General features: G+C 39.4%; 1 protein-coding gene across 1 annotated transcript in view; it reads left to right on the top strand.

Annotated features, from left to right (window-relative positions):
• HECW1 (HECT, C2 and WW domain containing E3 ubiquitin protein ligase 1) overlaps positions 1-13,634 on the top strand; it is a 507,225-nt gene that overhangs the window by 294,205 nt on the left and 199,386 nt on the right. Inside the window, exon 3 of the mRNA XM_074339744.1 lies at positions 1,282-1,389. Coding sequence (XP_074195845.1) covers positions 1,282-1,389 — 108 coding nt within the window. The remainder of the gene's footprint in view (positions 1-1,281; positions 1,390-13,634) is intronic.

Genomic DNA, 13,634 nt, shown 5'->3' with positions numbered 1-13,634 from the left:
CTCCTCTCTGCAAAGCAGGGGCTCTGAGCCTGCCTTCAGGAGCCCCTGAACTCTGGTTGTCCCTCCAGTCACTGCAGTGGATTTGGACTCTCAAATCATGGTTTGCCCACAGCTTCACATCTATCTAGCGCATATGGTTACTTTTTGGTGAGTGGAAACTGTAAAGGCCCCATAGAAAATCAAGGTAAAATTTACATCCCTGTCTTGGTCTGCACTGAAAGCATGGGTTCTGAATCCTAGGCGGGAACAGTTAACTTAGTCTTCGCAGATCTGATCTCACCAAGAATGTTCCTTTCCTACTTGGGCACGGGCTTTAATAAGGACATTGGTGGGTTGCATTGTGGTGAGCAGAAAAAGGGCAGGAGAGGAAACATGCACAATCACCCACCAGTTGCTTGCAGTCTTCCATGCAGCAGGCTCTCCATTTCAGCCTGGGGCACCACATTGTGGCCTTACTCCGCCCTCTACGTGCCCACCCTCCATCTCCACCTGGTCGCTTCTTCTCATCACTCAGCACTCTCTGATCACCCTTCCTTCTTGTCAGGGCACTCTGTTCTTTTCCTGCATATCCCGTATCACAAATTGTAATAATACATTTATTTCTTTATTTAGTGTTTAAAGTCTGTCTCCTCAATTGTAAGCTTTAGTTCAGAAAGGACTGTATATCAGTTTTGCCCAACACTGTGGCACCTTTTCCAGGATCGCAGATTACTGGATCTTGATAAGTATCTGCTGAATGAACAAATGAATCCACAAGTGCATGAAGGATGGATGAAAAAATTCATGGATGATTCCATGTATTGGATGATGATGGGTGTCCAGGCTGAGGAAGAGATGATGGAGAGAGGGGCCCATGAGAACTGGACCCCAAATGGAAAGTGTGATTGGATGTTTTCTTTATGCCTCATTCTCAGACCCAAATAGAGACCAGTTAATGAAAGCTTTAGGAGAAGATTTTCACACTAATATTTCACACATGTAAGAACTATTCAAAAGTGAAATAAACTGCCATAGGAGCAATTATATCTCTGCTTCTGGAGGTATTCAAAACCAACTGGATGATCACTTGCCAAGAGTGGGGAGGAGATTCCTGCATTAAAAAGGGGCTGGTCCTGGGGTACCTGTGGATACTTCTAGTTCTCTGATTCTGTAATTTCCGATGCTTTTTCCCCTGTTGAGTTGGAGGTGGCATTAATATCCTCTGCTCTTTTTTTCTCCACTAAATATGCTTTTGGCTGATATATTTCTCTACTCTGCTTCCTTTCTTTCTGGGGGATATAGATGAGGTCTTGTCAGAAAACTTTCTGGACTATAAGAACCGTGGAGTCAATGGTTCTCATCGGGGCCAAATCATCTGGAAGATTGATGCCAGCTCTTACTTTGTAGAACGTGAGTACTTTTCCCATTACTACTTTTCCGGACAAAGCAGAATTCAATTGGTTTGTTCTTTGTACTATTGTGTTGCCTCCACTTAGAAATGTGCCATGTAAAAGAGAGACATAGATTTGATAAGATGCCTAAAAAGAATGAGTAGTGTGCAGCAGTTGGGTAATAGGTGTCCAAAACAGCTCAGAAGACCACTTCTCTAATTGAAAGGAAAAGTTTTATTCATGTTCATTCATTAGCCTCTGGACTCAGGACCCTTGGGTTCACGTCCCTTAACTTTCACTCCATGACTCCTCCAGGTTCTCTCCAACTTTGTGATAGCTGCCCTTTTACATCCTGTAGCCCAGCTTTGACTTTGCTTGACCCAGTCCTTCAAGGCTCCTTGCTCATGACTCCAGTATGTTGGGGATATCCTACTTTTCCCTGATCTGTGCTCTGGCCACAATTCCTCTTTGATTCCTGATCTACTGACAATTCTAAATGTATAAACTTATCATCATGTATTTTACTGATATATTTCTAAAATTTTTGCTAGCTTTGAAAATAAATCATTTTCACAGTTACGGGAGGATGATTTTCATAGGTCCCTATACTGGGGACCCATTGCATGAGGGACTATCTCTATGGGCCTCATGTTTGCCAGATGAAGGAATGCACGGATTACCTTTAGTCTATAACTCCTTCCCTCCAACTTGGGTAATGAAAATGCTAAATGCACAAATCCTTTCATGTATTACCTGGTTCATAGCAGGTATTCATTCAATATAACAACACTTCTGAAGGAAATGGAATAGTTTATTGTTTCAATTGCCCACTTCTCAGAGAAAATGACATATGGCCAAGAACCTAAAGTTGTCTATTATCATTTGATTTGTGGTTCAAGAAAAACTATGTCCTCTAGCATGCTTTATTCCCATTTATATTCACTCTTATTTTCATTCATTCACTCAATAAACAAAGACTACAATTTTAAAGATGAAAGGCCTAATGTCTGCTTAGTGTCTGGAGGCTTATGATGTCTCTGCTCCTAAAACTGACACAAATGGCCTCCCCCATTCTTTTTTTTTCTTTTCTTTCTTTTTTTTGCATTGGCACATGCAGAAGGGATAGACAGTGAGGAAATTTGATACTATCAGATGTAGAGGGGACATGATTTTATGGTATATGGTTGCCGGCCTTTGATTTTGAGTTAGGCAAAATAGAATTCTCAACAAGAGATTTCCTTTTCCTTAATGGAAAGAGAGCTGACTCTAGGTGGTGAACACACAATGCAATACACAGATGACGTATTATAGAAATGTACATGTGAAACCTATATAACTTTACTAACCATTATCACCCCAATAAAATTAATAAAAAACGAATATTTCAAAATCAATAAATATTTTAAAACTAAAAAAAAGCACAATACTTATCTCCCTGACTCTAACTGTTCTCCTCTCTAATCCATCCTGCACACTGATGCCAGACAAAATGCCTTAAACCCAATTCTGTTACTACTATCTGCCTTAAAGCCTCATGGCTCTACTTTCTCACTACATCAGTTGCAACCTCTCTATCCAGCTGCCAAGCCTCAAGACAACTCCCCTCATCCCTCAACCCTACTTCTCTAATCTCCCCAGTATGCCCTCTTTTGTCCTAGTCATGCCAGCATCATCCCCAGTCCCACAAACATTATAAAGAACACGGTGGGCTTGATTTGGGTATAAAGATAGGTCCCAACTAGTAGTGCCTAATAGGACTTCTCAAATGCCAGTAAGACTTTCCAAATGCCAATAAAACAAAGATTGGGCATACAGTCAATTAGTATGTCTAATATTCATTGTTAATAAATAATAGTTGACGGTATACTCCAATCTACATTGGAAGTTTGATGGGAGAATCCTTTCTTACTACATACCTAGTTTCTTCTTTTGGATTCTAACTGAGAGGTAGACACAATTTATGGTCAAAGTACAATATCAGCTCAAAATGGTGCAAGCATGAACACAACTTTCAAGTTTATATCTTTTTAGGGTCAAGGAAATAGGTATTAAGGATGATATGAAGTCTCCTGATAGTTTCTTCATTCTGCCCATGCCAGTGTGTGAAAGGGGAATTTGTATATAATGTCATTCCTTTCAAGGCAGTTCTTCAAGTTTTCTGTGACATAGAGCATTTCCTGTATATTCATCTCAAATAACAAATCATTTAATATGATTCATCAGCAGTATGAAAACACACCTTAAATATCATTAGAAAGATATTATAATATAAAATCAGCTCTGTAAATATGTAAAATATTGTCATAATTGAATGAGTATATTCAAATTTGGTTAAGTAGCAATGTCCTATAATAAACAAATGGCTTGCCAAGTCATATTCAAAATAACTAAGAGTTCAGCACCTTTGAAAAATGACATTTTAAAAATGTTCTGGTGCACACTTGAGAAGAACTCACTTCACAACATACCTGTTGGGCTGGGAATATCTCAGTGCTTTGGGGAAATAAATAGATGAAAGTGAAATTGAAAAGGTGGATATTTACATTTGCAAATATATCAAATAACTGATCAATATACTAAGAATATGTTATTCTGTACAAATATATAAGTAATTTGTCAAAAAGTAAAAATTTATTAACAAAAGGCTTAATTGAGTTTACAAATAATTAGAATATTAAATCAGGACACACATATAAATTTAAAAAATTAAAATTCTACAATGAATTATAGCTGTAGGAGTCTGAATTCATTAAAACTGTATAGGAGTTGTGACAATTAAGTTCGCGAACTCATCCTAGACAAAGGGTTACATACCTCATTGCTGAATATCACTATAGACACCTTTGAAGTACTCACCTTGTGAAACTATGCACCCATGCCAGTGCCTAGTCCACCCTCCTAAGCAATTTTGGAACCCTTTTTTTGGAATGGCCATTAGAGCTGTTGTCGTATTACCCTTGATGTCCTGAATGTCATCAAAATGGCTTCTTTTCAATATTTCCTTTATCTTTGGGTAAAGAAAGAAGTCATTGGGGGCCAGATCAGATAAATATGGAGGGTGTTCCAATACAGTTATTTGTTTACTGGCTAAAAACTTCCTCATAGACAGTGCTGTGTGAGCTGGTGCATTGCTGTGATTCCAGAGCCATGAATTGTTGGTGAAAAGTTCTGGTCGTCTAACTTTTTCATGCAGCCTTTTCAGCACTTCCAAATAGTCACCTTGGTTAACTGTTTGTTCAGTTGGTACAAATTCAGAATGAATAATCCCTAGAATATCAAAAAAGGTTAGCAACATTGTTGCAACAAAGTTTGTGAAATTATTTGCCCGACCTCGTATACCAGAGGTGCTAAAAAACGTGTACAAGTGGACCCTTTGGTCAACGTTGCTCAAGTAGTAGTTTACCATAATCAGAAGTGTCTGGACACTGATGGTAACCACTTTGAGCACCTCTTGTGCTTGCAGAAGAGAAACATGACTTGTGCTCATCTTTTGTTATTGGTATATATTAAGTATTGCAATTTTAATAGTTTTTTTTCTTTCTTAAAATGTGTATACTTTTTTGGAAAACTTTGTATGTTATATGAGTTTATGTTTTTTAATGTGAAATAGCCTGCATTTTCATAAATGTATGATTAAAAAAATGCCAAATTAGCAAATAGGAAGACACAGAATGTACAAAATGTTATTATATGGCTATCTTTCATTAACACATCAAACAATCAAAGGTCCTCTTGCTCTAATAAAAATGCAGAAGATTACAAAAGTTCTGGTTATGAATAAAAAAATAACTCTTTGCTGTCTCTAGGTAATGATAAACACATTAATCTTATCGGTAAATTATACCTTCTTAAAATTAAAAATAACTTTGTGAACTTTGAACATTGGCCATTTTAAATGTTGAGGTACAACAGAAGGTCATTCTTTCCACCTGGGGGTTAATTAAAATAATAAAATAAATGAGGTTTATTTTATTTTTATTTTCCAATTTTCTCTTTTTTTCCTTTTATTATTTCCTTTTATGAGAGTGAAGCTTGATTATCACTGATTACCTGGATATAATGTTCTAAAAGCATGTTTCTTTAGGATTATGATTCAATTTAGGATTAGGTAATTGCTACCGGTATTGATGCATAAGACTTTTTAAAGTTCTGATTCAATCAGATTTTGAAAGTATCACCAAATTAGGGACATTCAAAACAAATATTTTCTGCGTTCTCCAAGGAATTGCATGCAAGATAAAATACAAAGTAAAATAAAGCCTGAATCATTTCTTATTTTCTGGCATAATTTTTCCCTAGTGGGCACCTGGCTGTTTGACTATAGTAGTAATTGCTGTACTGTGAGAACTGTAAAGATGCAAATTTTAACAATGACAAAAGAAAGAACTAGTAAAACATTAGCTGTATGCACCCTGATAAAATCTTACAATATTGTATCGTTATAGTCACTCATTGACTATTTTTCAATATGTGCAATGCGGGCCAGTCTCAACCCCTCAGAAGGAGGTACCAGTCCTTGTAGACTGTGTGCTCTTATCAGAAGTCCTTCAAAATTGTTTTGCTCAGAAATAAGGATGAGAGGCATTGATTCTATTCTGCAGGCAGGCATCTTTGTCATTATCTCTGAAGCAAATCTGCTACATGTAGTTCCCTGTTCATTTAGGCTCCCCGTTGGTAAAAGAATAGTGTGCCTGGAACAACCATTGATCACAGCCAAAACAGTTTCTACCCAAGGGACCTCCTTTTTCTACCCACCCTTGTGTCATGTCATATTGTTTTCATGGTCATGATTGCTGCTTTCTCACAGCTGGCCATGCACAAACCAGAAAGCTACAGTCATTGTTATTGCTCTGCCTTGCCTTATTCCCTACCCCTCGCTCAATACCACTGGTCACCAGGTCCTGCCTGGCCTCCTGGTCAGTCCCCCACATTCAGCCACTTCCCCTTCTCTGCCCTCACTTCCAGATTCACGCCCTAATTACTGCCTGCTCTGAATTCATGACAAGAACATCCCTCAAATCTCTTTTCAGCACATCATTTCCAAATCCTTTTCCATCATGTCCTCCAAAATTTTAAAAACACACAGTGGCCCTTGTTACACATAACAGTAAATCTAAGCACCCAGTTCTGCTGTAAGGTTTCGAGAACACCCATTGAGCATGACGAAGTGAACTTTACACAGGGCGGGGTGTTAGGATTTGCCTTTTATTTACACATTTCAGTAGGTGGCTTCCAGGTGAGAGGTGTATGGGCTTAGACTCTGGTGTGGCCTTTTGGACCCTGAGATTCTGTTTCTTTATCTATAAAATGGATTTAACGCATGTCTCCCACAAAAGTGGCCCTGTGAAAATGAACTGATTCATCCTGGTGAAGTGCCACCCATGTGTCTGGTATAGCCAGATCTGCGGTGTAAGTAGGAGGTTTTGAATGAGGGGTTGAAGTACCGCTCTAAAAGGGTCAGAGTGGGAATGGACTCTCTGCTTTGCATTTCTTCTCTGGGAATGGACATATTGGTGTCTTGGTGACAACTGTGAATTAAATGGCTTTATTCTGGGAGTTTTCTGTGGGAAATGCTTTGCAGACAAAGTTGGAGACCGAGGGGTCACTGAAGGAAAAGCAGGACTCCCGGAGAAATAGCTGGCTTCTTCACTTTTAGCACTGTGGCACAGGCTTTCTTCTCTCCAGCATTACGGAATGAGAACAAGCTCTGCTGGAGCCAGAGGCCTCATCAGCTCAACACTCCAGATGGTTCAGGTGACACATTGTTATATAGCCTTTCATTTGAGTCTGGGCACATTTCCACCAGGACTACTGTGTTTTTTAAACTGGTGTGGCTAAGAACTACATTATGGGCTGCCATTTTTCAATCACTGTTTTGTTATTTCCAAGGACATGTCTCCATTTGTACTACAATAAACATTTGAGTCATAGGCTCTAAACCTCTAAAGACTACTTGTGGAGACTAAAACTAAACTTGTGAATCATAAACCTATGACAATCATACTGCATCATGGGCTTTCCATTATAAACAATTATGTCTCCTTATAAATATTTGCAACACAAATTGCATTTATATTATTATGCCATCTTATTTTTATTATATAATTCCATCAAAACAACCACTACTCCCATTGCTCATACAGTTTAATACTATCCTAATGGGAAATCATGGTCAAAATTGCATTCTACAACAATCACAAAGTAATTTCAATATTGCTTATGTTCTTACTTATATTTCTTAAATTTTGAGAAAGGAATGTATAGTTCTTAGCAGTACTTGTTAAATTTATTTTCTTCCTTTATCTGTGTCCTTTTACCACACAATTCTGCTGGTGTTCCTTCCTCCTAAACTTTTCCATCAATCTACTTCTGGTCATAGCTCACACTCATGCTGGTCTTCTTTCCTTCCTCATTTCCTCTACATTTTACTTTAAAAACCTAAAAGAAGTAATCTTGCTAGAGAGAAGTCTTCTGGGGTAGTAGAAGAAGGAACCCAAGGCACCAAATACACAGTACAAAAATACAAGTACACAATCTTTTAGCAGATCAAAGTGAAGCCTTTGGAAACATTTATATAGTAATAACTTGCCCCTTTGATGTTATTTATCATATATTTTATATCATACATCTGAGTACTAATGGAATGTAGAAAGAACATAAAGGTGATTACACTGTGTGCAGTTGGTTAGAGATGGCTCCTTTGAGGAGACCTTAGTAAAAGAATAGGGTGGAAGTGTGTGCCATGGGTGCAGAAGGCAAAGTCAGAGGCTAGGGGTGAGGTATGACCTAACTGTGGAAGGAAACAGAGCTGTGATGGGCTGGAACTCAGGTCAAAGCTGAGAATTATGTGAAAGATCAATGTGCTTACATTTTATACAGTATAAGAAACTACTTATTACTTTTTTAAGTTGTACAATAAAGTATGAAAATGGGTTTGAGGACCTATTCATATAAGGCAACTTACACACATTCAGTAATCTCAGCTGTGGCTTGTGGCATGGGTAAAAGATCAGCAAGATGACTGAGAGGGGCTTTGGTTACAGGCTAGTCGTGGTCTCAGCCACCAGAGGCCAACTTAAGGGTGTAGCTGTTCTGACTGAACAGGGCCAATGAGACAATGGGGGTATGGCATTGGGAGGAGGGGTTCAGGTGGGAAGACAAGACATAGGAGTAAGGAGACACACACAGCAGGCTCATCCGCAGTCCACCCAACATGAGAAGCCAAACTATTGTATTCCGTTACTTCTTACCCTGTCAAATATTCCATTACATCTGGGGCCGGGGTGGGGGACATTAAAATCAGTCTTCAGTCTCAGATTAAATAACAGCCATACAAAGAGTGGCTGAGCCTTATTATAGAAAACAGCTAGAAAGATATGACCACATCATTTCATTCAGATTTGCAGCAATACAGATAGTGCTGGCTTCTGTTTGGATAGATGTCAAATTCTCCCAATGAGATAAAAGCTTTTAGTCAATACAAATAAATGGTCAAAGTCCTGTTAACCCCAAACTGAGATTTTTCTGAATTAACCTTGTGTTGCCATGACAGTGAGAGAACATACAGATTCATAGGCCTATCTTAACCCTACACTGCTGGAGACCTGCGGGGGACTGTGCAGGTCTCAGGGTCAGATATAGAGGTGAAGGCTTGATGCCTGCCTGCCAAGCTCTCACATTCCAGTGTGGGAGATAAGAATCTACTATTTACAGTGCCCTCTGTCAATGAAGCGCTCAACCCAGCTTTGGGGCATGGAGTTGCTTACCACCCATGGATAAGAGGACCTAGTAGGCAGACTTGGCCAGTGTGGAGGAAAGACTGGCGTTAGAGGCCAGGTGGTAGAGGTGTCATTCTAGGCAAGGGACAGCACCTACAAAAGCAGGAAAGCATGGAGGGGGCGGGTAGACTGGTGTAGGTGCAAAGAGTTGAGACCAAATCTGAGGAGGGGGAGGAGAAAGAGAGATCATCTAGTGTGAAAGATTAAGGATGGCCACAAAGTTCTTGATATTCCTCTTATGAGGAGGCAGGTCCATGTCCCCTCCCTTTGGGACTGGGTGAACTCTTTAACCCTGTGCTAATTCAGTGCTGAAGTGATGCTGTTGCAGCTTCCAGGTCCAGGCCTTAACATAATTGGCAGATTCTACTTCATGCCACTTAAAACACTCATTCATAGAGCCCTGAGACAGCTGCACTGTGAGAATCCCAAGGTCACCATATGAGAGGCTGCATGGAGACAGCATGCAGCCAGCACAGCTGTTACCTATCCCAGCAGCTGGGCACCCCCACAGGAAAGCCACCCAGTTGAGCCCAGTCACCTCACAGAACTTTGAGAGATAATAATACAGTCCTGGCTTAAGCTATTCAGTTTTGTGTTCGATTGTTATGCAGCAATAGTAACCATAACATCAGGGAAACCAAAAGAGAAGAGCCATGGATGAGAGGGCAGAGAAATTATCAAAGGGAGCATTGTCATCAGCATGACCTGGTGCGTGCCAACAGAAGTGTCACAGAAAACACAGTCTGGAATGTATCTGTGTATAGTGTCCCATGAGTGTTATGGTGATGTTTATAAAAAAAAAAAAAAAAAAAAAAAAAAAAAAAAAAAAAAATCAACGCGCTTGATCAGAATGATCCTGGTTTGAGCTCTAAAAGTCCCTAGTCCCAGGAAGTGTCTCAGTCCTGAGCACACTGGAATGGTGGTGGCCCTCTAGTAAATCTGCATTGGCAGAGAAGAGGCAGAGTAGCTGTGAGAATGACTCTGAGGTGGCAGCATTAGAAATCAGATCGAGATGGGCTTGAACATATGTCTAGACTGAGTGGAATGAGTCAGAAAAAGTAGAGTTCTCATTTATTTAGTACTTACATGTGTCCAACTTGGCAAGACTTACATCCTTTTATTGTATGCTGATGAGAGCATCATGAGGTGGGTGACATCACCGTTGTATTTGAGGAAAAAACTTAGTCTCTGAGACACATCATACCTTGTGTGGTAGATGATGCAGCTGGGATTTGCTCAGGCTTCTCTGTTGACACTCATCAGCCCCAGGGAAGAGCCAATGGGGGTATGTGCAGAGGTGGGACATAGAAGGACATGTGATGACTCAAGGCCTCTAATGAGTAGGAAGGAACAGGATGCTGAGAGCAGTGAATGACACCAGCCTTTCCAAGAAGCCCTTAACCCTCTCTAGACTGGATGACTGGAGGTATGGGTGGGTCAGGATGAGGATGGAGAGATGGATGGGAGAAATGTGTCATGCTCACCACTCTAAAGTGCCCCTTTTCTTAACAAGAAGGGAAAGAAGAACCTGGAAGAATCAGGAGTGATTTTCACTTCTACAAACATGGTAGAGTACAGTTAGAACTCTTCAAAAAATAGATTCTCTCCATTCTTCTCAAAGCCATTTTATAAAAAAATGAACCTCTTTCACTCAAAATTACAGACACGTGGAACTAGAAACAACTAGGGCTGTTGAGACCCTCCATATCCCTATCTCCAAAGAGGATTTCAGCAGGATAAAGGAAAAGCATTATGTCCATTTAAATCTCCATGAGCTGAGGACACAGATTACTTTCTCATTAAGGCTTGTGGCAGATGAAGGCAGAGAGAGCCAAATTTGGCAGGAGAGTATGTGGGGCAGATGAGGCAAACTGACCTAACTAAGATGATGCTGTGTCTGAACCTGCAGCCAGGTGGGTAGGGCCATGTCTCAAGGGTATAGCAAGCTGATTACCATGATGTCCAATTAGACAGACACAGCAGATGGGCATGAAGGTGGCTACAGTCATCTCAGGAGACGGGCCTGTGCTTGTCCCTTGGGATCTATGCATGGGTTATGAAATCTGACTCCTGGGCTATCATTTGAGGTAAAGTTTCATCCTGAGTAGAGACATAATAATAGAAATAGCAACAGCTAAGCATATCTGCACTCTCCGATGTGCCAGGCACCATACTGAGCCCCATTTAATCTCATGAAAACCTTAGATGGAAGATATTATTTTCCCTTTTGTTGATAAGGAACCTGAGGCACAGGAAGATAATACAGCTGGTCCAGTATTTACAAGTAGCAACAAATGGTGGAAACAGGATTTGAACCTAGGCAGTCTGACCTCAGAGCCTGCTCTTTCAGCCACCATGATGTCCTGATGAGACCAAAGTAAGATAGAAGGGCTCTCACCACTAGGAGTACAAGGGCAAGGTGGAAGTACAGTACAGAGTTCTGGTCCCAAGGAGAGTGGAGTACCAGGTAATACCCTAGATAAAACTGAAGTTGGAATCAGTGATGGATCACCTTCCAGAGTGATTGTAGAGGAAATTATTGGGCATTAAACTGGGAACTCAGACATCACTGGGCTAGCAAATCCTTTACTAGAGGACAGAAAGATGAGATGGTTCACATACAGCCTTCCTCTAATCCAGATGATTCTGAGTGGGGAACTCAGTAGTTCTCACTATAAAAAAGCTGTACAGAAAGTCAAATTAGAAGACAAAGTTTATTCACTAAGCTAAAAAGAGGAAAGACACAAAAAATCAGAAATGAAAGAGGGGAAATTATCAAGGATGCCACAGAAATATAAAGGATAATCCGAGAATACTATGAAGGACTATATGCCACCAAATTCAATAACCTAGAAGAAATGGACAAGTTCTTAGAAACATATAGCCTTCCTAGGCTGAACCATGAAGAACTGGAAAATCTAAATAGTATGATGACCAGTATGAAATTGAATCAGTCATCTGAAATGTTCCCAAAAGCAAAAGTCTGAGACCAGATGGCTTCACAAGTGATTTCTACCAAACATTCAAAGAGGATCTAATACCCGAATTACTCAAACTCTTCCAAAAAATTGAAGAAGAGACAATACCCCCTAACTCATTTTAAGAAGCCAACATTACTCTGCTACCAAAACCTGGTAAGGATAACACACACAAAAGGAAAATCACAGACCAATATTTCTGATGAATACAGATGCAAAAATCCTAAACAAAATTTTAGCAAATCAAATGCAACAATGCATTAAAAAGATTATACTTCGCGACCAAGTGAAGTTCATCCCAGGGGCACAAGGATGGTTTAACATATGCAAATCAATCAATGTGATACATCACATAAACAAAATAAAGGACAAAAAGCATATATCAATAGATGAAGAAAAAGCGTTTGACAAGATACAACATCGATTTATGACTAAAACACTTATTTAAATTGGTATAGAAGGAAAATACCTTAACATAATAAAAGCTATCTATGACAAACCCTCAGCTAATCTCATAATTGACGGTGGAAAACTGAAGCCCTTTGCTGTACATTCATGAACACGACAGGGAGGTCCCATCACCACTGCTTTTCAACATAGTATTAGAAGTCCTAGCCAGAGCAATCAGGTAAGAGAAAGAAATAAATAGCATCTAAATTGGGAATGAAGAAGTTAAATTGTCACTCTTTGCAGATGACATGATGCTGTATATAGAAAACCCTAAGGACTGCACCAAAAAGCTATTAGAAACAATCAACGAATACAGTAATGTGGCCGGCTACAAAATCAACATACAAAAGTCCATTGCATTCCTATATACTAATAATGGAATCTCAGAAAATGAAATTAGAAAAAAAAATTCCTTTTGCAATTGCAACAAAAAGAATAAAATACCTAGGAATAAACTTAACCAAGGACATGAAGGACCTATATACTGAAAACTATAAGACATTTTTAAATGAAATTGAAGAAGACACAAAGAAATGGAAAGACATCCCATCCTCATGGATTGGAATAATCAACATAGTTAAAATGGCCATACTACCCAAAGCAATATACAGATTTAATGCAATCCCCGTCAAAATCCTAATGGCATTTTTTAAACAAATAGAACAACAACAACAAAAAAGTCATCATTTGTATAGAACCACAAAAGATCCCAAATAGCAAAAGCAATGCTAAGCAAAAAGAACAATGCTGGAGGTATCACACTCCCTGACTTCAGCTTGTACTACAGGGCAACAATAATCAAAACAGTATGGTATTGCCAGAAAAACAGACACACACACCAATGGAATAGAATTGAGAACCCAGAAATAAACCCACATAAATATGGACAGATAAGTTTTAACAAAGAAGCCAAAAACATACAATGGAGAAATGACAGCCTCTTTAATAAATGGTGCTGGGAGAATTGGAAAGCCACGTGCAAAAGAATGAAACTGGACTGCTATCTGTCACCATGTACCAAAACTAACTCAAAATGGATCAAAGTCCTGAATATAAGA

This window comes from Rhinolophus sinicus, linkage group LG09 (assembly GCF_036562045.2).
Source record: "Rhinolophus sinicus isolate RSC01 linkage group LG09, ASM3656204v1, whole genome shotgun sequence".
NCBI classification, from domain to species: domain Eukaryota; kingdom Metazoa; phylum Chordata; class Mammalia; order Chiroptera; family Rhinolophidae; genus Rhinolophus; species Rhinolophus sinicus.
The sequence above is the reverse complement of the archived record's forward strand: the minus strand, read 5'-3'. Positions and strand labels throughout refer to the sequence as shown.